This window comes from Hemicordylus capensis, chromosome 12 (genome assembly GCF_027244095.1).
Source record: "Hemicordylus capensis ecotype Gifberg chromosome 12, rHemCap1.1.pri, whole genome shotgun sequence".
In the NCBI taxonomy this organism is placed as follows: Eukaryota; Metazoa; Chordata; class Lepidosauria; order Squamata; family Cordylidae; genus Hemicordylus; species Hemicordylus capensis.
This window is the reverse complement of record NC_069668.1, coordinates 20,491,623-20,515,610: the sequence shown is the minus strand read 5'-3', so window position 1 is coordinate 20,515,610 and position 23,988 is coordinate 20,491,623. Positions and strand designations below refer to the sequence as shown.

The 23,988-nt window shown below is 54.6% G+C and overlaps 1 protein-coding gene across 1 annotated transcript in view; it reads left to right on the top strand.

Annotated features, from left to right (window-relative positions):
• The window catches only part of ANKFY1 (ankyrin repeat and FYVE domain containing 1), a 66,946-nt gene that overhangs the window by 40,573 nt on the left and 2,385 nt on the right, over positions 1-23,988 (top strand). Inside the window, exons 15-24 of the mRNA XM_053275199.1 lie at positions 126-294; positions 2,088-2,206; positions 9,103-9,259; positions 10,313-10,513; positions 12,349-12,525; positions 13,331-13,478; positions 20,277-20,367; positions 20,955-21,079; positions 21,467-21,613; positions 22,888-22,978. Of these exons, the coding sequence (XP_053131174.1) occupies positions 126-294; positions 2,088-2,206; positions 9,103-9,259; positions 10,313-10,513; positions 12,349-12,525; positions 13,331-13,478; positions 20,277-20,367; positions 20,955-21,079; positions 21,467-21,613; positions 22,888-22,978 (1,425 nt within the window). The remainder of the gene's footprint in view (positions 1-125; positions 295-2,087; positions 2,207-9,102; positions 9,260-10,312; positions 10,514-12,348; positions 12,526-13,330; positions 13,479-20,276; positions 20,368-20,954; positions 21,080-21,466; positions 21,614-22,887; positions 22,979-23,988) is intronic.

Genomic DNA, 23,988 nt, shown 5'->3' with positions numbered 1-23,988 from the left:
AAATGGGCTCATCCCTGTGTGGTGGGTTGGGTTTTCTGGACGCTTGAGACAGGCCAAGTGGTCCAGTGGCGGTACTGACAACATCCCCTAGATATGAAATGTCAAGCACCCTGCGCTTTTGGCAGGACGCGGGACGGCGAGCCGGCCCTCCAGCTGGCCATCAAGCACCAGCTGCCGCTTGTGGTCGACGCCATCTGCACGAGGGGCGCAGACATGTCGGTGCTGGATGACCAAGGGAACCCTCCCCTCTGGCTGGCTCTCGAAAGCGGCCTGGAAGATATCGCCTCAACGCTGGTAAGAGCAGTGAAGGGACGAGGCCGTTGGGCTGACGTGGTGCTTGGCAGGAGAACGGACGGCCCGAGCTGTGCAGGATCTCCCCCAAGCTGGTTGGCGCTGACATGCAGTTCTGCACCTTTGTAAAGGTGCAGAACTTCTCTTGTATGGTTTGTCTTGGGTAGAATACAGGAGGGGTTGACCATTGCCGTCTCCCACACAGTATGAGATGATGCCTTTCAGCATCTTCTTATATACCTATATACCCTATCTATCTATCTATCTATCTATCTATACACACACACACATACACACACACACATATATATATATATACACACACACCCCTATATATAGGTATATATCTATATACCTATACATCCTATATAGGAGAGCTGGTCTTGTGGTCGCAAGCATGACTTGTCCCCCTTAGCTAAGCAGGGTCTGCCCTGGTTGCATCTGAATGGGAGACTAGAAGTGTGAGCACTGGAAGATCTTCCCCTCGGGATGGAGCCGCTCTGGGAAGAGCAGAAGGTTCCCAGTCCCCTCCCTGGCAGCATCTCCAAGAGAGGGCTGAGAGAGATTCCTGCCTGCAGCCTTGGAGAAGCTGCTGCCTGTCTGTGAAGACAATACTGAGCTAGATGGACCAAGGGTCTGACTCAGTATATGAAAGTTTCCTATGTTTTCCTATGTTTTACCCAGAGAAAGCTGTGTAAGGGCAGCAGGGCTATCACCTTTTATCCATTTCTAGCGGGGTGGCCGTTGCTAAAAATCACGATGAGCATCTGTCCCCTGAAATGGTACTGACGGCCCAAATCGTGTGGCCTCGTGGACTGCAAGTCCTTGACAAGAGACTGGCTTTGTTCCTTCTCGCCCCCACCCCGCCATCCAATGGTCTAAAGCGTTCTACTTCCAATTCTCTGCTGACCAATATAGGTGTTTCCCAAGTCTAGGGAACATACCAGCGGGGATTCGAACCCGCAACCTCTTGCTCCCTAGGTGAGTGACTTCCCCGCTGCGCTGAGCCAGTGTGGTGTAGTGGTTAGAGTGCTGGACTAGGACCTGGGAGACCTGAGTTCAAATTCCCATTCAGCTGTGAAACTAGCTGGGTGACTCTGGGCCAGTCACTTCTCTCTCAGCCTAACCTACTTCACAGGGTTGTTGTGAAAGAGAATCTCAAGTATGTAGTACACCGCTCTGGGCTCCTTGGAGGAAGAGCGGGATATAAATGTAGTAATAATAATAATAATAATAATTAGTTGGCTAATCATAGCATAGCATAGCATCAACATAACATTAGCCCTCGCTCAGTTCTCCTCATGGCATGCGGTGCACAGAGCTTCCTGCCTCTTGATCTGAGGACCCGCGGCCTGCCCCGGGGACAGACGCCAAGAGGCACAGAGACTGTGCACAGTCATGTGCAGGTGTAGGGCTAAAGGAGGGGCAAAAACACAGAGAAAGCTGTTGAATCCAACAATGCCGTGGCTTCTTTTTCCATCCCTTGGGGGGTTAGATGTTGCCAAAACCCACGATGAGTGTCCGTCCCCCTGAGATGTACGGACGGCCAGAATTTGCGGGCCTGGCTGAAGGGCTGGAAGGGGTCGTTCAAGTAACGGAATCAGCCCGGGGACGGAGGGAAGTGTTGGATCCGAACACAAACCCCACTGGGCAGCTTGAAGCCGTCTTGTTCGGAGGTCCGCTGGTTTCAGTGGTCCCTGGAGGAGACGGCCGTTGGAGGTGGTCTCTCTGGGAAGGAGCACACCCCTGTGAACCGCCGGACTGAACGGCCTTCCGTCTTTCCTCCCTGCCTGCAGGTGAGGCACGGTTGTGACGCTACCTGCTGGGGTCCCGGGCCGGGCGGCTGCTTGCAGACGCTGCTGCACAGAGCCATCGACGAGAACAACGAGCAAATCTCCTGTTTCCTTATCCGCAGGTCAGGATCGGACGTCTTCGAAGCGTTCCCAAGTACCGTATGCTTTGTAAAAAGTGTGTGTGGGCGGGGAGCTAGCTTGTTCAGAAGCCGCCACTGGTAATCTGTGGTCCACTGAAACCACAGCGTCTCCTCCCTCCGGTGGGCCAGGGCGTTGGCATCCAACCAGCGGCCCACGGCTCCCCTCCGCCGGAGACCCTGGAGCAGGGCTGCCGATGTCGGCCTTCAGCTCCCAGAATCCGTGGCTTGTGGCCGCTCTGGCTGGGGATTATGGGAGCGGAAGTCCAGAAACAGCTGGGGTGGAGCAGGCCGGGCGCCTCCCTGGAAAGTTTAAAAAGAACCTCTCCTTGGAGACACGTGCCCGCTCCGTGGCCGAGCTGTGGTTTGGGACCAGGAGTCGAAAGCAAGAATGAGGAGCCGCAGTTGATGCCGCAAGCCAGTTGGCAACCCTTAGGAAGAAATGATCCTTTCTCGGCTGGTGTAGGAGGTCACCCAAGCTTGGGATTACATCCCCCCACATGCTCCAAAAGGCAGGAAGTAGTCATACTTGAAGATCCTTAACCCAGTGCATGTGGGCGGATCTCCTCAGTTCTACTTCCTGCCTTTGCTCCAGAAGGCTCGCATTACAGCTCGCTGGCTCTGGCCTTGTTTACTAGGCCTCTTCTTTTCTTCTGCTTATATTCCTATTGTTTTTGACTATTTCCAATCTATTCTTCACCTGGTATTCTACTACTATTAGTTCTCTCTAGTTACTAAAGAAAAAAAAAAATAATAATTTTAAATTTTTTTTTTTTAAAAAAGTTCATATCTGTTCTTCTACTGTCCTTTCTGTTATTTGTTACCTCTCCTCACCTCTTGCCGACCTTTTGGCCGATGTCCACTAAAAAGACCTTCGGACTCCTGGCTATTAGGGAGAGATCCGCCCATCAGCGCCTGTTCCCGCCAAAAACTCGGGACTGCGCAAATCCTGTAAGGAAAATGGCAGATGTATCAGATGACCTTGCTGGCGCCTGTAGGCCACAGCGGTCCTCTCTGTTGCCAGATACCGGTGAGGAGACTGGGCGCAATCCATGCCACCAGCAATCCACCGAAGCAGGACGCAGGTGGCGGCACCAGAATCGGAGGCTTCCTGACAAGGAGGCCCCGTTGGTGGCCAGATACCGGTGAGGAGACTGGGCGCAATCCATGCCACCAGCAATCCACCGAAGCAGGACGCAGGTGGCGGCACCAGAATCGGAGGCTTCCTGACAAGGAGGCCCCGTTGGTGGCCAGATACCGGTGAGGAGACTGGGCGCAATCCATGCCACCAGCAATCCACCGAAGCAGGACGCAGGTGGCGGCACCAGAATCGGAGGCTTCCTGACAAGGAGGCCCCGTTGGTGGCCAGATACCGGTGAGGAGACTGGGCGCAATCCATGCCACCAGCAATCCACCGAAGCAGGACGCAGGTGGCGGCACCAGAATCGGAGGCTTCCTGACAAGGAGGCCCCGTTGGTGGCCAGATACCGGTGAGGAGACTGGGCGCAATTCATGCCACCAGCAATCCACCGAAGCAGGACGCAGGTGGCGGCACCAGAATCGGAGGCTTCCTGACAAGGAGGCCCCGTTGGTGGCCAGATACCGGTGAGGAGACTGGGCGCAATCCATGCCACCAGCAATCCACCGAAGCAGGACGCAGGTGGCGGCACCAGAATCGGAGGCTTCCTGACAAGGAGGCCCCGTTGGTGGCCAGATACCGGTGAGGAGACTGGGCGCAATCCATGCCACCAGCAATCCACCGAAGCAGGACGCAGGTGGCGGCACCAGAATCGGAGGCTTCCTGACAAGGAGGCCCCGTTGGTGGCCAGATACCGGTGAGGAGACTGGGCGCAATCCATGCCACCAGCAATCCACCGAAGCAGGACGCAGGTGGCGGCACCAGAATCGGAGGCTTCCTGACAAGGAGGCCCCGTTGGTGGCCAGATACCGGTGAGGAGACTGGGCGCAATCCATGCCACCAGCAATCCACCGAAGCAGGACGCAGGTGGCGGCACCAGAATCGGAGGCTTCCTGACAAGGAGGCCCCGTTGGTGGCCAGATACCGGTGAGGAGACTGGGCGCAATCCATGCCACCAGCAATCCACCGAAGCAGGACGCAGGTGGCGGCACCAGAATCGGAGGCTTCCTGACAAGGAGGCCCCGTTGGTGGCCAGATACCGGTGAGGAGACTGGGCGCAATCCATGCCACCAGCAATCCACCGAAGCAGGACGCAGGTGGCGGCACCAGAATCGGAGGCTTCCTGACAAGGAGGCCCCGTTGGTGGCCAGATACCGGTGAGGAGACTGGGCGCAATTCATGCCACCAGCAATCCACCGAAGCAGGACGCAGGTGGCGGCACCAGAATCAGAGGCCTCCTGACAAGGAGGCCCCGTTGGTGGCCAGATACCGGTGAGGAGACTGGGCGCAATTCATGCCACCAGCAATCCACCGAAGCAGGACGCAGGTGGCGGCACCAGAATCAGAGGCCTCCTGACAAGGAGGCCCCGTTGGTGGCCAGATACCGGTGAGGAGACTGGGCGCAATCCATGCCACCAGCAATCCACCGAAGCAGGACGCAGGTGGCAGCACCAGAATCGGAGGCTTCCTGACAAGGAGGCCCCGTTGGTGGCCAGATACCGGTGAGGAGACTGGGCGCAATCCATGCCACCAGCAATCCACCGAAGCAGGACGCAGGTGGCGGCACCAGAATCGGAGGCTTCCCGACAAGGAGGCCCCGTTGGTGGCCAGATAACGGTGAGGAGACTGGGCGCAATCCATGCCACCAGCAACATATGGCTAAAATTTTGGAAGTTGATAATACGTCTAGGGCTAAATTAGCTGCTGTTCCCTATGCTGGGGGGAAAGCTAATTGGGGATGAGGCCCTGAAAGAGGTCCTCATTGAAACTAAGGATAACCGCAGGGCTCTGCCATCAGCTCCTAGGAAGAAGGACAAGAGTTTTAATCATAGACCGATGCAAACCTTCAGGGCGTTTAGACCTCAGTTTGTCAGAGGGAGCCTTTTAGGCCTTTTCGATCACAGTGGAACAGATCCAGAGGCCAAGGCAGGCAAGGGTTCACTCAGCAGAACCATCAGTCTTTCGGAAACCAGCAGCGGGGCCCCCAAGCAGCAGTCCTGACTCCCACTCAGGCAAAGTGGGGGTCTGCCATTTGGCCTGTTTGGAAAGAATCCATCGACAGGTGGGTTCTTTCCATTAGCCTACACGGGTACGAAGTGGAGCTGGCCAGCCCCCCAGGAAACAGATTCCTCCTTACCCCTAGATCTGGGAAACCGGAAAAGCACAAGGGGTTGTCCATGGCCATTCAGTATCTGGTGGCTATAGGGGCCATAGAGGAGGTCCCACCTCTTCAGAGAGGCAAGGGCATCTATTCTGTGATTTTTACGGTGCCAAAAAAGAACGGATCGGCCAGGGCAGTTCTCAACCTACGCCCAGTCAACCGTTTTGTGATAAAAAGGAGGTTCAGGATGGAAACCCTTTGTACCATCTCAGAGGCATTGCAGATGGGGGACTACATGGCTTCAGTAGATCTCCAGGAGGCCTATTTACACATCCCCATTCATCCACGCTGTCGACATATACTCCACTTCTGCTACATGGGGAGGCATTATCAGTACAGAGCCCTTCCTTTTGGTCTCTCATCAGCCACCCAAGTTTTTATGAAGGTTCTAGTCTGCTAGTGGCCACTTTATGCACTGGGGGGGTCCACCTGTATTGTTACCTCGACAACTTGCTCAAGAAGGGGCAGTTCAGTCGGCTCTGTCCAGAACAATGTCTGTGTTACATGCGCATGGGTTTCTGATAAATGTGGGCAAGAGTCACCTGATGCCCACACAGAGCCTTCGTCATTTGGGCATGGTAATGGACACCTCAGTAGGCAAACTGTTTCTGCCACAGGATCGGATGGAGGTCTTATCGTCACTGGCTCGTGTGATTGCTTCGAGACTGTGGGCCAGCCTTCTCAATCTAGCAAGTTTGTTGGGTCTCTTGGTGGCGGCTATGGACTTAGTGCCTTGGGCGAGGTTTTCATCTACGCCAGTTACAGTGGGCTTTCCTCCCTTACCAGCACAGGATTGCCCTCAAACGTGACAAGAACATTCCTCTCTAGGTGTCTCTTCGCGAGTCGATTTGTTGGACGGCCCAGGGAACCTAGACAAGGGCAAGCTGTTCATAGAACCCGAGAGAGTGATGGTCACGACGGACACCAGTCTATCGGGCTGGGGGGCTCACTGTTGGAACAGTTCTGCCCAGGGGCTTTGGTCGGTGGAAGAGTTGCTCCATAGCATAAACTGGCTCGAGCTGTGGGCTGTCTTTCTGGCCCTAAGAGCCTTCACGCCCTTGGTGAAGGGAAGGAATATCTTAATGTGTACAGAACAACTTAGTATCCATTCTGGACCATCATGTAAACGGAATTTCCAATGTTCGGGCAGATTGGCTAAGACGGCAGGAGATCCAGCCGGCAGAATGGGGCCTGCACCCTCAAGTATTTAGGTGGCTGACAGAGCAGCTGGGGTGTCCCCAGATAGACTTGTTTGCATATCCTCAGAATGCCAAGATTCAGAGGTTTTACTCACGTTTCCCGATGTTGGGGGCAGAAGAGACGGATACGCTATCGGTGCCATGGCCTCCGTGTCTGCTGAATGCATTTCCTCCAGTGCCGCTGCTCTCCCGTTGCCTTAGGAAGCTGCGGGGTTCCCGGGCATCCCTGATATTGATTGCACCTTTTTGGCCCAGAGGGCCTTGGTTTTCCGAGATCGTCGACTTGACCGTAGGTCTTCCACTCAGTTTGCCAGACCATCCAGTTCTGCTGTGTCAAGGTCCGATTTACCATCCTTGCATCTAGAAAGTGTTCAGCCAACAAGATTTACCAATCGACTTGGTGTAGTTTTCTGCGCTGGACAGCAAAGCTCTCCCTGCAGCTAGACAAGTGCAGGTCGAGGGGATTACTAGGTTTTCTTCAGGATGGCCTTGCGCTTGGTCTGAAACCCAACACACTTAAACACCAGGCGGTGTGCTTGATCCAGATGTTGTTTCCTCATCAGCGTTTGTTCAGGCGTGGCACCCTCTTCTACGCAAGTTCTTGAGTGGGGCAGCTTTGTTGTCTCCTCTGGTCTGCCATCGTTTTCCGTCATGGGATTTGCATATTGTGTTGTGGGGTCTGCAGTTTCCGCCATTTGAACCACTTTGACCTGTATCATTGCAGATGCTGTCCTGGAAGGTGGCCTTTTTAGTAGCTGTAACATCAGCCAGGAAGGTTTCTGAATCTCAGGCTCTGTCAGCTCAGAGTAATTTGTGTAATTTCTCTAAGGACTCTGTGAGACTTATCCCGGATCCTTCGTTTATCCCTAAGGTAAAGTCTCAGTTTAATCGTGAGGCGGTCATTTAATTACCTTCTTTTTGTCCGGATGCTCGTCACCCTGCAGAAAAGGAGTGCAACCGGACGCAGGCTTTTCGTAAGTCAGATGCTCTTTTTGTGGCCTTTAAGGCTTCTAAGATGGGATGCAAGGTCTCTTCAGCCATTATTGCTCGATGGGTTCATTCATGCAATTACGATGTTGTATGAAGCCCAGAAACTTTCGGTGCCTGGTCAGATTACGGCGCACTCAACTACATCGGCAGCCACTTCCACTGTGTTATCTTCACCGGTGTCCCATGAAGAGATTTGCAAGGCGGCTACTTGGTCGTCGCCTTTTACATTTTCAAGGCATTACAAGTTGGATGAACATGAAGCTGCCAGAGCAGCATTTGATCGGAGGGTCCTGCAACAGGTCCTTCCGGGTCAGTAGCTCCAGCTTGGGTATTTTCCCTCCCGTGGTTGGTGCTGTGGTATGTCCCAAGCTTGGGTGACCTCCTACACCAGCCGAGAAAGGTACATTGGTACTCACCATGAAGGTGTCTTCTGGCTGGTGTAGAAGAGGTCACCCAAGGCCCGCCCGGGTTGTGTTAGGCTGGAGCTGATGATCTGGTTGTAGGGGGACAGTTTTTCTGTCTTTCTCTGCATTATTGTTTGTATATTGTTGTATATTCTCTGTTGTGTTCTGTGGTTTTCATTCCGTAGCTTGAGCTGTTTTAAGCACTGAGGAGATCCGCCCACATGCACTGGGTTAAGGATCTTCAAGTATGACTACTTCCTGCCTTTTGGAGCATGTGGGGGGGATGTAATCCCAAGCTTGGGTGACCTCTTCTACACCAGCCAGAAGACACCTTCACGGTGAGTACCAATGTACCTTTCCTGAGCATTTTGAACACATCTGTATACCGCCCCAAACGCAAGTCTCTGGGTGGCTTGCAACAAAACTATTTAAAAAAAAACGGGGGCAAAGAGTACAACATTACAACAATTAAAACTGAAAACATTAAAATGATTAAAAACACAATTAAAACTGAGATTAACACAATTGAGATTAACACAATTAATATCTAATAGAAGCCTGGGTAAACAAATGCATCTTGACTGCCTTTTTAGACGTTGTGAGATGTTGCTGGAGTACAACTCCAATCATTCCCAGCTACCATTAATTGGGGGTGGGGGTGGGAGTTGTAGTGGAGGAACCCAGGGTGGGAACCGCTGGTGGTGTGGTTAGAGTGTTGACCTAGGCCTGGGGAGTCCTGAGTTCAAATCACCACTCAGCTATGAAACTCGCTGGGTGACTCGGGGCCAGTCATTTTTCGCTCCGCCTAACCTACCTCGCAGGGTGGTTGTAAGGATAAGCATGTGTGCTGCTCTGGGCTCCTTGGAGGAAGAGTGGGAGATAAATGTAAAAATGAGTAGGTGGAAATCAGCTACCTGACTCGCTCATCTGGCTGCTCTCGGAGCTTTGACTAGACTCAGCTGACGATGGCGTCTTGGCTTGTTCTCCAGCGGCTGCGATATCGACAGCCCGCGGCAGCTGGGCCCCAATGGTGAAGGGGAAGAGGAGGCCCACGACGGGCAGACCCCGCTGCACTTGGCGGCTTGCTGGGGCCTGGAAGAGACAGTCCAGTGCCTGCTGGAGTTCGGCGCCAACGTAAACGTGCAGGTACGAGAGGGAAGGCGTGCAAAAAACTGTCGGGTGAAGAATCATGGACGTTGGGTTCTCTTGACTTTGGTTCCCTAGATGTTGCTGGACTTCAGCTTGCATCGTTCCCGGCCACGATGGCCTTGGGCTGCTGGGCGTTTAGGTCCTGCCACAGTGGAGAAGGGATGTGCAAACTGGCTCGACCTCGACCCGGTTCGACATCGAACTGGTCCGACTCGGCTCGAGGTCGAGTCAACCCCACCCCACCCACCGGGCCGGTTTGCGGGTTGTAGAGTTTTGCTTTGTTTGAGCCGGGGTGGGGTGGATTTGCTCGGGGTCACAAAACTGGACGTGCTCGGTTTGGTTCGAGTCTGGTTCGGACACAAACAGGTTTTGTGCACACAGGGGGCTGCTGGGAGTTGAGGTTTAGCCATAGCTGCTGCAGGAAGGCTGGTGGGAGGTGAGGTCCAGTAGCAGCTGGGGACCCATGGCTGAGAAGCCCTGATGTATGGTGTGGTACGTTGTGTAGTCTAGGGTTTTAGTGAGTTGAGCATGGCAACAATTGCCAGGTACTTCGATTGACAGAAGGAGTTGGATCACCGCCCGAATGTGTGCCACTGAGTCAGTTGGAAGCTAGAGTTAGCTGGTCCCATGATAGCAAGCATGAGATTTATTTATTTATTACACTTTTATACCACCCCACACTTGTGTCTCTGGGCGGTTCAAAACCCAGAGTTGTCCCCTGTGCTAAGCAGGGTCCGCCCTAGTGTGCGTTTGTGGTGTAGTGGTTAGAGTGTTGGATTAGGACTGGGGAGACCCGGGTTCAAACCCCCATTCAACCATGAAACTCATTGGCTGCTTCTGAGTCACACATCTCTCACAAGGTGGATCTATTTGTGCTTGTAATTTATTTATAACCCTGTAAACTACTTTGGGTTGAGAAGGGGTCTATAAATCTTCACCATACCCCCCGAGGAGCCCTGCAAATGGGTTGCAGAAAGGGGTTCCTGCCTGTGCCTCTTGGGGGAGGAGGGTGACCTTGCAAGCCAACCCCCTCCCTCTTGCTCCGTGCAGGATTCGGAAGGAAGGACACCCATCCACGTGGCCATCATCAACCAGCACGGCGTCATCATTCAGCTGATGATCTCAAACCCGGACATCCAGCTGGGCGTCCGTGACCGGCAAGGCCTGACCCCCTTCGCGTGCGCCATGACCTACAAAAACAACAAAGCGGCAGAAGCCATCTTGAAGAGGGAGCCGGGAGCTGCGGAGCAGGTACAGAGAGGCAGGAAACGGGCTCGTTGCGTCTGCATCTCGGGCCCTTCCGACACGTTGGGTTAGCGTCGGGTTAGCATTCAAGGCCTCAGAGGGAGCTTTCAAGGCCTCGGAGGGAGCCACATTGTGGCTTGGGGCGATGGGAGTTGTGTGCTCGCTTCTCTCGGCATGGGGCTTCCTCACCTTTCGAACAGTGGTTGACTGCGTTTGTGCGGCAGCCATGGCCAGTTCAAGCGGGGCCCACTTGGGCAAGAAGCCGCCCGCGGGAGAGCCCTTTCCCGCTGTGCTTTTCTCAGCGCTGGGAGGGCCCTTGCCGAGAGACGGAGCCCTCTCTTAAGAGGGGGGAAAGCCCTGGGGAGGGCGACATTTCCCAGCATCCTGTACGTGCCTTCCAAGATGGCGCCGGGACTCGAGAGGGCTCCGTTGCTCTTCAAGGAGCCCGCCCCCAGCACTGCATGATGGGAACGGTCGTCTCCTCCTGGTGCCGGGGGAACCGTGCAGAGGATTCTGCTTCGGCCGAAGCTTCACAAAAGCCCAGTAAATGCGTAGTTGATGGGGTTGACGGGGGTCGTCACTGGCCCCCCCCCAGCCTTAGAATGGACTGATCTAGCCGATTTAGCCCCTGGCTCTGTTGGTTGGAACTCGGGCGTCCTTGGGGGGAAAACAAGGATACAAATAAAGAAGTTCCCACAACCCTCAAGTCGGCTGATGCCTGCTGTGCCTCTGAACGGATTCCCTCTGTCCGTGCACTTAGGTGGGGACTGGCTTACAGGCTCACGCCTTCAGAAATCAGGCCCCGAGGTTCTGCGGGGCTGGACCTTCGGCCCGCTTACGAGCTGCATGTCCCGAGTCTGTGTCTGGAACATAGCTTCTTAATGCTGTTTCCTGATTTCCGTTAGCAACGAAATGAGAGCCCCCTTCAGACATTGCATTGTACGTGCATCTGGTGTCGGTACACAGATCCTATGGTTTGATGTGAACTGCCGTTTGATGTGAATTGGACATGCCTTAATTTCCAAAATGAATCGGCCCCCTCAAATGCAGGGTACTGATAGCAAGTATAACACTGTACATTCATTTATTTTATCTATCTGTATGTCTATCAAACATATTTTTATATTGCCCAAAGCTTTCGTCTCTTGGTGGTTTTGAATAGGAACGTATTCATGTGTTGAATAGGAACATAGGAAGCTGCCTTATACCGAGTCAGACCCTTGGTCTGTCTAGCTCAGCATTGTCTACCCAGACTGGCAGCAGCTTCTCCAAGGTTGCACGCAGGAGTCTCTCTCAGCCCTCTCTTGGAGATGCTGCCAGGGAGGGAGCCTGGAACCTAGATGCTCTTCCTAGAGCGGCTCCCTCCCTTAAGGGGAATATCTGACAGTGTTCACACATCAGGTCATAGGAACAAAGGAAGCTGCCATATACTGAGTCAGACCCTTGGTCCATCTAGCTCAGTATTGTCTTCCCAGACTGGCAGCGGCTTCGCCAAGGTTGCAGGCAGGAGTCTCTTTCATTCCTCTCTTAGAGATGATGCCGGGGTGGGAACTTGGGACTGTAGATACTCTTCCTAGAGCGGCTCCCTCCCCTAAGGGGAATATCTGACAGTGCTCACACAGAGTCTCCCATTCAAATGCAAACCAGGGTGGACCCTGCTTAGCTAAGGGGACCTCATAGCGTTGCCCATGACATTTCTCCTTGGGAAAGCCCTTCGTGCCTATGGCATTTCAGGAATGTCAACCTAATAGATAACAATTGCAGTTCAGGCCTCGGTGTGGAGGTGTGGGGTTGATGTGTCTGCAAGTGAGCAGAACATGTGCCTTTGGGCCCCGCCACAGGTGGACAACAAGGGCCGGAACTTCCTCCACGTGGCCGTCCAGAACTCGGACATAGAGAGCGTCCTCTTCCTGATCAGCGTCCAGGCCAACGTGAACTCTCGGCTCCAGGACGCCTCCAAGCTCACCCCCTTGCACCTGGCCGTCCAGGCCGGCTCCGAAATCATCGTGCGCAACCTGGTAAGCCCCACAGAAGGGGAGGGCCTGAACTCGGTGCCATGTCTCGGCTCCGGAAGATGTTTCTTCTGAGGCGGGTGGTCTTCTTGGAGGGGTGATGTCTTGATCGCTGGAGAACTGCAGCAGCCTTTTGAGATCCGCATGGGTTTCCTCCCCACATATCAAAAACACTGCTTTTCCTACGTTGCCCTAACTCGGCGAGTTGGATATGCACGGGTGAGTTGCTTCTTGACCGTAGGCACCCGACTGCCTCCCAGTTTGTCATTTAATGGCTTGCCTCTCAGGTGGCTGTCAGGATCACAGAGAGGGAACCTAGGAAGCTGCCACATACTGAGTCAGACCCTTGGTCCGTCTAGTTCAGTATTTTCTGCACTGACTGGCAGCAGGTTTTCCATTTGCAGGCTGGAGTCTCTCTCAGCCCTACCTGGAGATGCTGCCAGGGATTGAATCGGGGACCTTCTGCATGCAAAGCAGATGCTCTGAAGGGGAATATCTTACAGTGCTCACATGTAGACTCTCAACCGAATGCAAACCCAGGCAGACTCTGCTTAGCAAAAGGGAACAATTCTTGTTCAGCTCCCCAAGACCAGCCCTTCTCCCTCATGCAGATTGAATTAATGCAGATTGTGTCATGAGCCGCCCACAGAATAATTGATGGGGCAGCTCACAAAGTCAATGATGATGGTGACTGATCAACTAAATGTCATGGGCGACTCAGCCCCGTTGAATCAGATAACGGCCCTCATTGCTGTGGTCTTAAACGAGAAACCTTTTCTGGCCTCCCCCTGCCCCCCGTGTTTCCCAACAGCTGCTGGCGGAGGCTAAAGTCAACGAACTCAACAAGCACCGCCAGACGGCCCTCCACCTTGCCGCCCAGCAAGACCTCCCCACTATCTGCTCCGTCCTCTTGGAGAACGAAGTTGACTTCGCGGCTGTGGATGAAAACGGGAACAATGGTAACGGTCCCGGCCACGCACTCTCCCACCCCTCCTGCTCTCTTCCCCTGGGCGAGGTTTCCAGCCTCTTCCAAGAAGCGTTGGTCTCAGATCTTCAGCTCATTTCCCCGTAGCGCGAGTATGCTCACCTGGACCGAAAACATCCAACTTAACAGTCCCAGTTGGGGAGAGGGGCTACTCCTGTCACAGCCACACTAAGTTACTCATAAGCTGTCTTGTTGTTGAAATGAATGGGGCGGGTTTACTTGTCCTCAGTGCTGATTTCCCAAAGGCTGAGGGTTGGGGCATGCTGAGCTCCAGCATGTGGCCAGCCATTCGGGAGCAGAGGAGGAGGGACTTATCCCTCCTTCCTCCCCTTCTGCAGCGGACACGTCGGCTTCAAGCCAGCAATCCTCCGATGGGGAAATGAATAGCACAGCTGCAGCACAGGGAGGCAGGAGGGTCCGAGCACACCCTCCCCCCACCCCAGGACCCCTTCAGGCACACACACACACACACACACACACACACACACACACACACACACCCCTGCGGTTGGGAGCCCCTTCCTTACAAGTCTGGCGACATACTGAATTTACCTAAATAGAATACAGCTCTGAATTTAAGATGATCCCTGCTCCGATGCAGAGTATTTATCTACCGCTTTTCAACTACGTTCCCAATGCAGTTTACATTGAGAAATAAATCAGGTGGCTCCCTGCCCACAAAGGGGTCACAATCTAAAAAGAAACGTAAGATTCTCCCTCAGAAGAGGATGGCATCCGAAAGGCATGATGGGTTTGTCACGACCTCCTGCTCCGAGACAGGGCCAATCAGAGAGCTTTTCCTCCTGTAGCAGGAGGGAGGGGCAATCCCCTCAGGCTCCAGTCTTCGCCCTGTCTCGCTCCAGCAGGGTCGTTTGTTGTTGCTCTGGCTAGTATCTTGCCTTTGCTGTTTGTCTAAGCTGTTTTTCTTTCCTGAGCTGCGCCAGTCAGGACTTATTATCCTGGGCTGAACCAGTCAGGACTTTGCTCCTTATCTCTACTCTGAGCTGTTCAGTTGGACCAAGGGCTATCTATTGCGCTAACCGCTCGCGGCGCTTCTCCTGTAGCGGATTGAGATGAGCTCTGATCTCGCGCATCCCGAGAGGGGGGCCTCCCCCTCCCTCTCAGAGGACTCAGTGTGCTGTAATGAGTGGGCGGCGGCTACTGCTCCCGCGCCCGTGTCTCATCTCTCTAAAAAGAAAAAGAGCAAGAAGAGCTCCAGACAAAAGCGACCGGTGGCTCCTCTATCGGCCAGCACTTCCACTGCGGTCTCGACGACTGAGGAGACTGGGGGACGTGAGCTCACAAGCCCCGAAGAACCAGCAGACCGGGCCGCTAGCGCCAATCAGGTTTTTCCCGCCCTTGCCTCCTCCCACTGTTCTCTGCCGGAGGAGCCGCCTGCTAAGCGCTCACGCCCCTCGGCTCCCTCTGATGTCTCTGAGGAGGACATTCCTCCTAGTTTTGCTGCTCTGTTACGTCGCGTAGTGTCGGAGGAATTTAGGAGGCTGCTTCCCTCCTTAGCGGGGCAGTTTCCCGCTCAAACGGCTGCGCCTGCTGTTTAGGGCGTGAGGGGGAGCAGTTTTGTGGCCGCGGCCGCCATTTCAGGGGCAGGAGAGAGCGAGAATGTTCCCACGGCTGCCATTTTGGGTTCGGGGTTGGTCCCCTTGAGCGGAACATCGAACTTGCCCGCCTGCTCCACCGCAGCCTTACCCGCCTGCCCTTCCGATCTCGGGCCTCCGGTCTTGAGTCCGTGTGGCCCAGCCAGCCTTGCAAATCGCATGATTCCAAATGTGCCTCCGGAAAGCTTTCCTTTGGAGGAATCGGCCTCAGACAGGGAGGAGGGCGAGCTTTCTGGGGATGAAGGGGACAGTGCTTCCACCCCACATGCCCCTTACCATTTATTCTCGCCCCCGGATTTTCCTGTGCTACTCCACAAGGCGCGGGAGACCTTAAGGTTGGGGGGTGTGGTGCCTAATCCCCTGGACACCACCCCTGAGGGGGACCCCGCGGTCTTACCCTCTTTAAAGGCACCTGAGGTAGTGGTGCCTTGCCCTCAGCTCTTTCTGGACATAATCCACTCGGAGTGGGACCGTCCCACCGAAAGTAAGGGTCCTCCCACGGGGATTAAACGCCTTTATACAACCACCAAGGTGGTAATGGACAAACTTCAGATACCGCCAGTAGATGCGGAAGTGGCGGCCCTGGTTACTGGCGCTGTTTTGCCCAGGGATGGGGAGGAAGTTTTGCGTAACCATGACGACAAAAAGTGTGACGCCGTCTTGCGGAGATCCCATGAGGCTTCTTCGCTCGCTATGCGGGCCTGCATGGCTAATTCCATATTTGCAAGAGCTTCAGTGCTCTGGATTAAAGAGCTTCTGCCCTTGGTTCCCCCTGAGCTGTTGCTTCTCAGGCAGGGCCTCAATAAGTTATCTAAAGCTTCGGCCTTCATGGCCGACAGTTCCCTGGACGCTACCCAACTGTCCGCTAGGGCTTTGGCCTCCGACGTAACAGTCAGGCGCCATTTATGGCTTAAGCACTGGCGCTTTGACCAGAAGTCCAGGTCTAATTTAGCCACATTGGCGTTCAAGGGAGGCAAGCTCTTTGGGGAGGTCCTGGAGCCTGTCTTAGTTGAAGGCAAGGACAAGAAGAAGGCGATGCCATCGTCAGCGCAACGCCAGGGAGGTAAACATTTCTCACTTTCCTTCTCTTCATACAGGGGCTTCCGGTCGTCCTTTTGTCCCCGACAGGACAAACAGGACAGGTTCACCTCCTGGAAGCGGCCACAGGGCGCCTTTAGGGACACCACCCAGTCCAGATATCGTCAGCCTACGCAGCAGAAATCTGGCTTCAAACGACCAGCAACCCAATGACGGTGTTGTGGAATGCCAGGTGGGAGGCAGATTGCAGTTCTTCGCCCAGGCCTGGGCGAGGATTTGCTCGGATGTCTGGGTGCTGCGGACTGTGGCCCAGGGCTACAGCCTGGATTTCCACTGTCCGCCCCTCGACCGTTTTCTAGTGTCCCCGCGCTTCAACAAGCAGGGCAAACATGCGCAGATGCTGTCCACCATACGCCACTTATCAGACATCAAGGCGATCGAGCCAGTTCCCTTGGAAGAGGTTGGGTATGGCGTTTACTCCATTCTTTTTCTGGTGCCGAAAAGGAACGGAGAGTGGAGAGCCATACTCGACTTAAAGTACGTGAACCGGTTCCTTCGCATGAGGCGTTTCCGGATGGAAACCCTTCGCTCCATCTTGCTAGCGCTCCAGGGGGGCGACTTCCTGTCCTCAGTGGACCTAAAGGAGGCCTACCTCCACGTCCCCATTCACCCTCAGGACAGGAGGTTCCTCCGGTTTACGTATGCAGGAGCACACTTCCAATACCAGGCCCTTCCCTTCGGCCTCTCAAGTGCGCCACGCGTGTTCACCAAGATCATGGTGGCACTCGTGGTGCACTTGAGGGCGAAGGGGATTCACTTATATCCCTATCTGGACGATCTGTTGATCAGATCCCCATCTTACCAGAAGGCCTTGAGGGACGTGGAAGAGACCTTAATGGTCCTTCAGACACATGGGTTCCTTGTGAACCGTCAGAAAAGCTCCCTTTCCCCCGAAACCAAATCCTGCATCTCGGGGCCGTCATAGACTCTGTAAGGGGGACGGCATCCCTGTCTCTAGAGAGGCGACAAGGTTGTCGGCGTTGTGTCGAAAGGCCCGCCCACGCAGCCAGCTGGATGTGCTATCCCTGAGTCAGCTACAGGGGATGATGGTCTTGACCATAGGCATAGTCCCCTGGGCCCGCCTCCACTCACGCCCGCTCCAATGGTTGCTCCTGCCACTTCAGGACCTAGTGGCCGCTCAGTCCCGGCTGAGGGTTCGTCTGACCCCTCAGGTCAGGAAATCACTGGACTGGTGGCTGTCGCCAGCTCTGGCCAAGGGTGTCTCCTTCTTGCCGGTGCACCGCATCCTGGTCACCACAGACACCAGCCTCCAAGGGTGGGGAGGTCATTGTCAAGGCCAAGTGGCACAGGGCCTGTGATCTCCGTCCGAACAGGTCCAGTCCATAAACTGGCTGGAACTCAGGGCGATTCGGTATGCTCTGCTTCAGTTTCTCCCCTTGATTTGCGGGTCCCACGTCCTAGTGAGGACCGACAGCGAAACGGCCAAGGCTCATGTCAACAGGCAGGGGGGAACACGGGCATGGCCGCTGATGCACGAAGCCTCGCTGCTTCTGCACTGGGCAGAAAAGAATCTAACATCCTTGGAGGCGGCACACGTCAGTGGGGTGTCCAACACGGTGGCAGACTGGCTCAGCCGGACACAGCTGGATCAGGCAGAGTGGGCCCTGGACGATCAGGTGTTCCACTCCATTACGGAGAGGTTCGGGACCCCCCTGGTGGATCTGTTTGCCACACCAGGAAACAACAAGGTGTCCAGGTTCTTTACCAGATACCAGGGGCCGAGGGAATGGACGCTCTAGTGACTCCATGGCCACCGGGCCTGCTTTATGCGTTTCCGCCCCCGGCCATACTTCCACAAGCAGTCAGGCTGGTCCGGCAACACTGGGCGGAAGTTGTCTTAGTAGCCCCACGGCCACGTCGGCCGTGGTTTTCAGACCTGGTCTCCCTGTTGCTGGCTCCCCCGATGCCCCTGGGTTGTCATCCACAGCTTTTGCGCCAGGGGCCGCTGTTCCACCCAGATCCTCAGTGGCTGAACCTCCACGCATGGAGATTGAGCGGGGCACGCTAGTGGCCTGTGGGTACTTGCCGGCCGTCCAGGAAACCATTCTTGCCTCCAAACGCCCGTCCACCCTTAGGGTGTACCAGTCCACCTGGCAGGCATTTTCTGTTTGGTGTGCTTCTGTGGGGTCCAGCCCTAGGTCCGCCTCAGTCGGCCAAATTCTGGGGTTCCTTCAGGCCGGGCTGGACAAAGGGCTTATGCCGGCCACTCTCAAACGACAGATGTTCTCCATCTCCAGTACCCTCCAGGTGCCGGGAGCGCCTCCCTTATCGGCACATCCTCATATTAAAAGGTTCCTCAAGGGTGCGGCGGCTCTCAGGCCTCCCTCTATCCATCGTTTCCCCACTTGGGACCTCAATTTGGTCCTCCGGGCATTGGTCAAACCCCCCTTTGAGCCTTTGTGCTCCGTTTCTTTGCGCCTACTCACCCTCAAGGTTATTTTCCTGGTGGCCATCACCTCCGCCCGGCGGGTGTCGGATCTAGGGGCATTATCCGCCAGAAAGGAGCTATGCTTAGTGTACTCCGATTATGTGGTGCTGCGCACTGACCCCACTGACCTTCCCAAGGTCAATTCAATTTGCCCTAAACCTTCGACCCCTAAGGAAAAGGAATGGCATACGCTCGACGTCAGGAGAGCGCTCAGAATTTACTTGCGCCGTACCAAACCTTTTCGGGTCTCCGAATCCCTGTTTGTCTCCTTCAGGGACTGTTCCCTGGGGAAAAAGGTGTCATCCTCCACGCTGGTGCACTGGATCTGCCAGTGCATCCGCTTAGCTTACGCATCAGCCAAGGTAGCGGAGCCGGAGGGCATTACCGCCCATTCCACACGCAGTGCCGCGTCCTCTGTGGCCCTAACTACCATGGCCCCTCTGGCTGACATCTGCAGAGCGGCCACGTGGGCTTCCCTCTCCACTTTCGTAAAATTCTATAAGATTCATGACTGGGCCTCTGCCGACGCTTCTTTCGGCAGACGGGTTCTCCAACGGGTGGTTCCAACATAGCCCCATACTCACGGTCCCCACCCTCTGTCTCTAGCAGCTATGGTATGTCCCATCATGCCTTTCGGATGCCATCCTCTTCTGAGGGAGAATGAATCGTTGGCACTCACCTGAATGGTCATTCTCCTCAGAAGTATGGATGGCATCCGACCCGCCCGACCGTTCGTCTCTGATTCTGTTTGCTTCCAACTTCTCCACCCCTCTGTTCCCTATATAGGTGTGGGGAGGCTCTATTCTTCCGCGTTGTCTGTCTCATTCCCATGGGTGGGGTTTTTCCGCAAGAGTTTTCTCAGCTCGTTTTCTTCTAAAGTTTTCTAGTTTACTTGTTGTTCCATCCTGTTTGGTTCTTTCTTGGATACTGTTTTCTCTAGCCGGAGCATCGGAGAGCTATCAATAGACTGAAGCCTGAGGGGATTGCCCCTCCCTCCTGCTACAGGAGGAAAAGCTCTCTGATTGGCCCTGTCTCGGAGCAGGAGGGCGTGACAACCCATCATGCCTTTCGGATGCCATCCATACTTCTGAGGAGAATGACCATTCAGGTGAGTGCCAATGATTCAGACACACCAGCCACTGCCCCTGGAGGGATGCTGTGCTGGGGATGGAGAGGGCCGGTTGCTCTCCCCCTGCTCAGTGAAAAGAATCGCCACTTGGAAAAGGTGCCTCTTTGTTAGTTAGCAAAGGACTAACTGATTCCACCCCCCGACACACACACACCAGAAAAATAGATGTTAAATACCTGCCTTTAGCCAAAAGGAAGACGACTCTGAATTGGTGTGGGTGGGGGAAACTTCCTCTTGGATTCCGGTCAAGCCAGTAACTGAAGTTTGCCACCGTTCGCTTCATACAACTGCAGCAGCCCAGAGAGGATTTGAACCTGGATCTCAGCGGGCCCAATCCATCTCTTGAGTCCTTGCATGACCCTGGCAAAGGCCGAGGCCTCTCGGCTTAACGTGGCGTGGTGCTAGAGACCCCTGATGTTAAAAGGAGCCTTTTCAGGCCTGCCCAGCCTGAAAGCTAAATGCCTGCCTTCCTCCCCGCAGCCCTCCACCTGGCTGTGATGCAGGGGCGCCTGACCAACATCCGTGTGCTCCTGACAGAATGCACGGTGGATGCCGAAGCCTTTAATGTCAGGTAAAGGGGACCCCTTTCCCCTTCCGGGTGCGTTGCTGGACCCCCTGGGTGGCTCACTGTTCTTGGAGACCCTGTACCCAAGTGATAGGCAGCGTTGCCTGTAACGAGGGTCCCTAGATGTTCCTGACAACAGCTCCCATAATCCTCAGCCACAGGCCACTGCCACTAGAGATGATGAGAGTTGTAGTCGTTGACATCTTGGGATCTCGGCAACACAGGGCACACTGGTAGTCTGTAGCGACTTCCAAAGTTGGCAAACTTGGCTCTCTCCAGTTGTCGAACTACAACTCCCATCATCCCCCACCACAGTGAATTGGGGCAGGGCGTGATGGGGGTGGTGGTTGAGCCGCATCTGGAGAGCTGAGCTGCGTGACGCCGGACCTGGGGATGATGGGAGTTGTAGTTGAGCAACATCTGGAGAGCTGCATGACGCCAGACCCGGGGATGATGGGAGTTGTAGTTGAGTGACATCTGGAAAATTGCCTGATGCCTGCCTCTGGTATAAAGGGCAGCTCTGAACCAGGGAGCGGAAGGCACTGGTTAACGAGTCCCCGCGATGGGTCACGTGTCCACCCTCTCGTCCTCAGAGGCCAGTCTCCGATGCACATCCTGGGTCAATACGGGAAAGACAATGCCGCCGCCATCTTTGACCTCTTCCTGGAGTGCATGCCGGAATACCCTCTCGACAAACCAGATGCCGAAGGAAACACAGGTCAGGCCTTGGCTAGCGGTCGCCGGCCCACGTCGGGTCCCTGTGCCGGCGTCTGCCCACCGCTGGCCTTAGGGGGGCATGAGCGTGAATTGCCCTCTGGGCTCGGCAGGGTCTGCCTTGATTTGCATTTGGATGGGGGACTGTATGTGAGCATGGCAAGATATTCCCCGGAGGGGACGGAGCCTCAGCTTGGCGTTCCGAAGGTCCCAGGTTCAGTCCCTGGTAGCATCTCCAATTAGGGCTGGGAGAGATCCTGCCTGGGAACCTTGGAGAGCCGCTGCCAGTCAGAGCAGACAATCGTGAGCTCGAGGGACCAGGGGTCTGACTCAGTAGGAGGCGGCAGCTTCCTCTGTTCCTAATGGCCTTTTCCTTTCGGCTTCTTTCCAGTGCTGCTCCTGGCCTACATGAAGGGCAACGCCAACTTGTGCCGGGCCATCGTGCGGGCCGGCGCCCGCCTGGGTGTCAACAACAACCAGGGAGTCAACATCTTCAACTACCAAGTGGCCACGAAGCAGCTCCTCTTCCGGCTTCTGGGTAAGTCAGTACCTCGAGCCACGGGAACGAAACTCCCGAGGAGGAGATCCGTGTGGCGCTGGGTGTCCGGCTCGTCAAGCAGCCGGGACCACTCGCCACCGGCGAGCGGGCAAGTGGGTTTGTTGAGGCCTGCTTATGCTGGAAAGCAGCGTTGGCGGCAACGGGGATCCCCAGAAGTGGCGGATTCAAATGCCCATCATCCCCGGCTGCAAATTTACCTGTTTAGCACATTTGTATACCTGCCCAAAAAGCCAGTCTCTGGGCGGTTTCCAACAAAACCATAGAAACAACAGATCAAGAGATTAAAACATTGCAACCATTAAAACTTAAAACTATTAAAAACACAATTGAAACAATGCCGAATTAAGAGCCAGGGTGAACCAATGTGTCTTGACTGCCTTTTTAAAAAAGTTGTAAGCGATGGCTGTTGCGGTTGCTAACATTTGGGAACCCCCCGTGCGAGGGAACTCATTGAACTACAGCTCCCATCACCCCAGTCGCAATGCACTGTGTCTCGAAGATAGGAGTTGGAGTTGAACAGCTGGAGGGCTGGTTTGGCCCACCCCCCTGCCTCCCCCAGGGAGGCCCCTAAGCCGTAGGAGCCTCCCCGGCGATTGGTGTGTTTGATACCAACAACAACACATATTTCTTGCCGTTGAAATATTTCAGCCAAAGTTTCCAAAGCAGTTGACACAGAGCAATAATAAATACATAGAATTAAGACGGATCCCGGTCCCCGAAGGGCTCACGGTCTAAAAAGAAACCATAAGATCGCCACCGTCAACCATCCCTGGAGAGCCTGTGCCTGATTTGGGGCCAGAGAGGATGGCGATTTGATGCAAGGAGCTTTCCCTTACTACCTGCCATCAAACTGATCACATTGTCAGTTGTGCTGAAAAAGCACAGGGGCGGGTGGCGGTTGTCAGTGGGGTCAGCAACCTCTCCCTATCGGCCTTTCCTTTGCTCTCTTTCTCAAGCTGCTTTGGGGCTTAGACTTCCAATTGGACTCTGTTGGGGTTGTAATCCAGTCCTCGGTTGCCAGCCGAGGAAGCGACCTCACACAGAGCCAGTCCCTTGGTCCATTCAGCTCAGGATGGTTTTCTCTGACTGAGCAAGACCCCATGCTCAGTACCACGAGACCTGCTCTCCTTCCCAAGAAACCCTAGTCAGTGCTGCTGGCATTTGGCTGGCTGCTCTTTGCTTTAAAATCCGCTGGGGCAACCTCAGAGATTGGAACGGTTCCTCACTCTTTGTTCCCCTCTCCTTCCTCGCAGATATGCTGTCCAAGGAGCCCCCCTGGTGCGACGGCTCCAATTGCTACGAATGCACAGCCAAGTTCGGGGTCACGACAAGGAAGCATCACTGGTAAACGTTGGTCCCGCGGGGTTTTGGTTTCCGGGGAGTGCGTGGAAACCGAGGTGGCCTGGTTGGTTGCGCAGATGGCTCTTTGATCGGTTCCAGCTGGCCCCAAGTTCCTAACTTCGTATCTGGGGAAGGGGCTCGAAACCGCCTTGGCAGATGCCTGCTGTGTGTGTGTCGGCTGCCTTGGGCGTGTGCCTAACTGTGGGCTGTGGGAATCAAGTTGTAAGGATGGTTAGGAAGGTTCAGGTTCCTCCTGGGAGGAGTGAGAAGACACCCCCGGCTTCTGGCGGAAGTGTGGGGAGAAGGGAGATAGATTGCGGGGGGGGGGGGGTATCAAAAGCTACCAGAAACACAGCAAAGAACCCAGCAGAGTTAATGAGTCACCTAATTTCTCTCTCTCTCTTTCTCTTTCTCTCTCTTTCTTTCTCTCTCTCTCTTTCTCTCTCTTTCTTTCTCTCTCTCTCTCTCTTTCTCACTCTCACTATTTAAAACTAACCACCAAAAACTCTTCCAAGCATGGTGATTATCCCCACCCCACGGTGCCATTTATCAGGGGCCAGAGCTCATCATGGCTATATATTGAGCCTCCTTGTACAGAGGCAGTATACCTCCCCAAACCAGTTGTTGTGGGATGTTAACTGTGGAGGTGTGTTGTCAACCTAGCTTGATGGTCAGCTTTCCAGAAGCTCTTAACTGGAAGGACTGGATGGACACTCGTTGGTTAGATCTTGAAGGTCTACTCTTAATCTTCCTGCGATTCCTGGCGGGTATAAATAAGCCCTCTTTTCTCTTTCCTTAATCTTCTGCTAGTGATGGCAGGACTTTTATCAGGCCTGCTAACTGGGCAAAGAGGCACCTTTTTTAAAGTGGCGATTCGCTTGCCTTTAGTAGGGGGAGAGCAACTGGCCCTATCCGTCCCCAGCGCAACATTCCTCCAGTGGCTGTTGCTGTTGCTCGTCTTCTGTTTCTTGTTTGTTTATTTTTAGCCATTTTCTTATTTATTTATTTCTCTA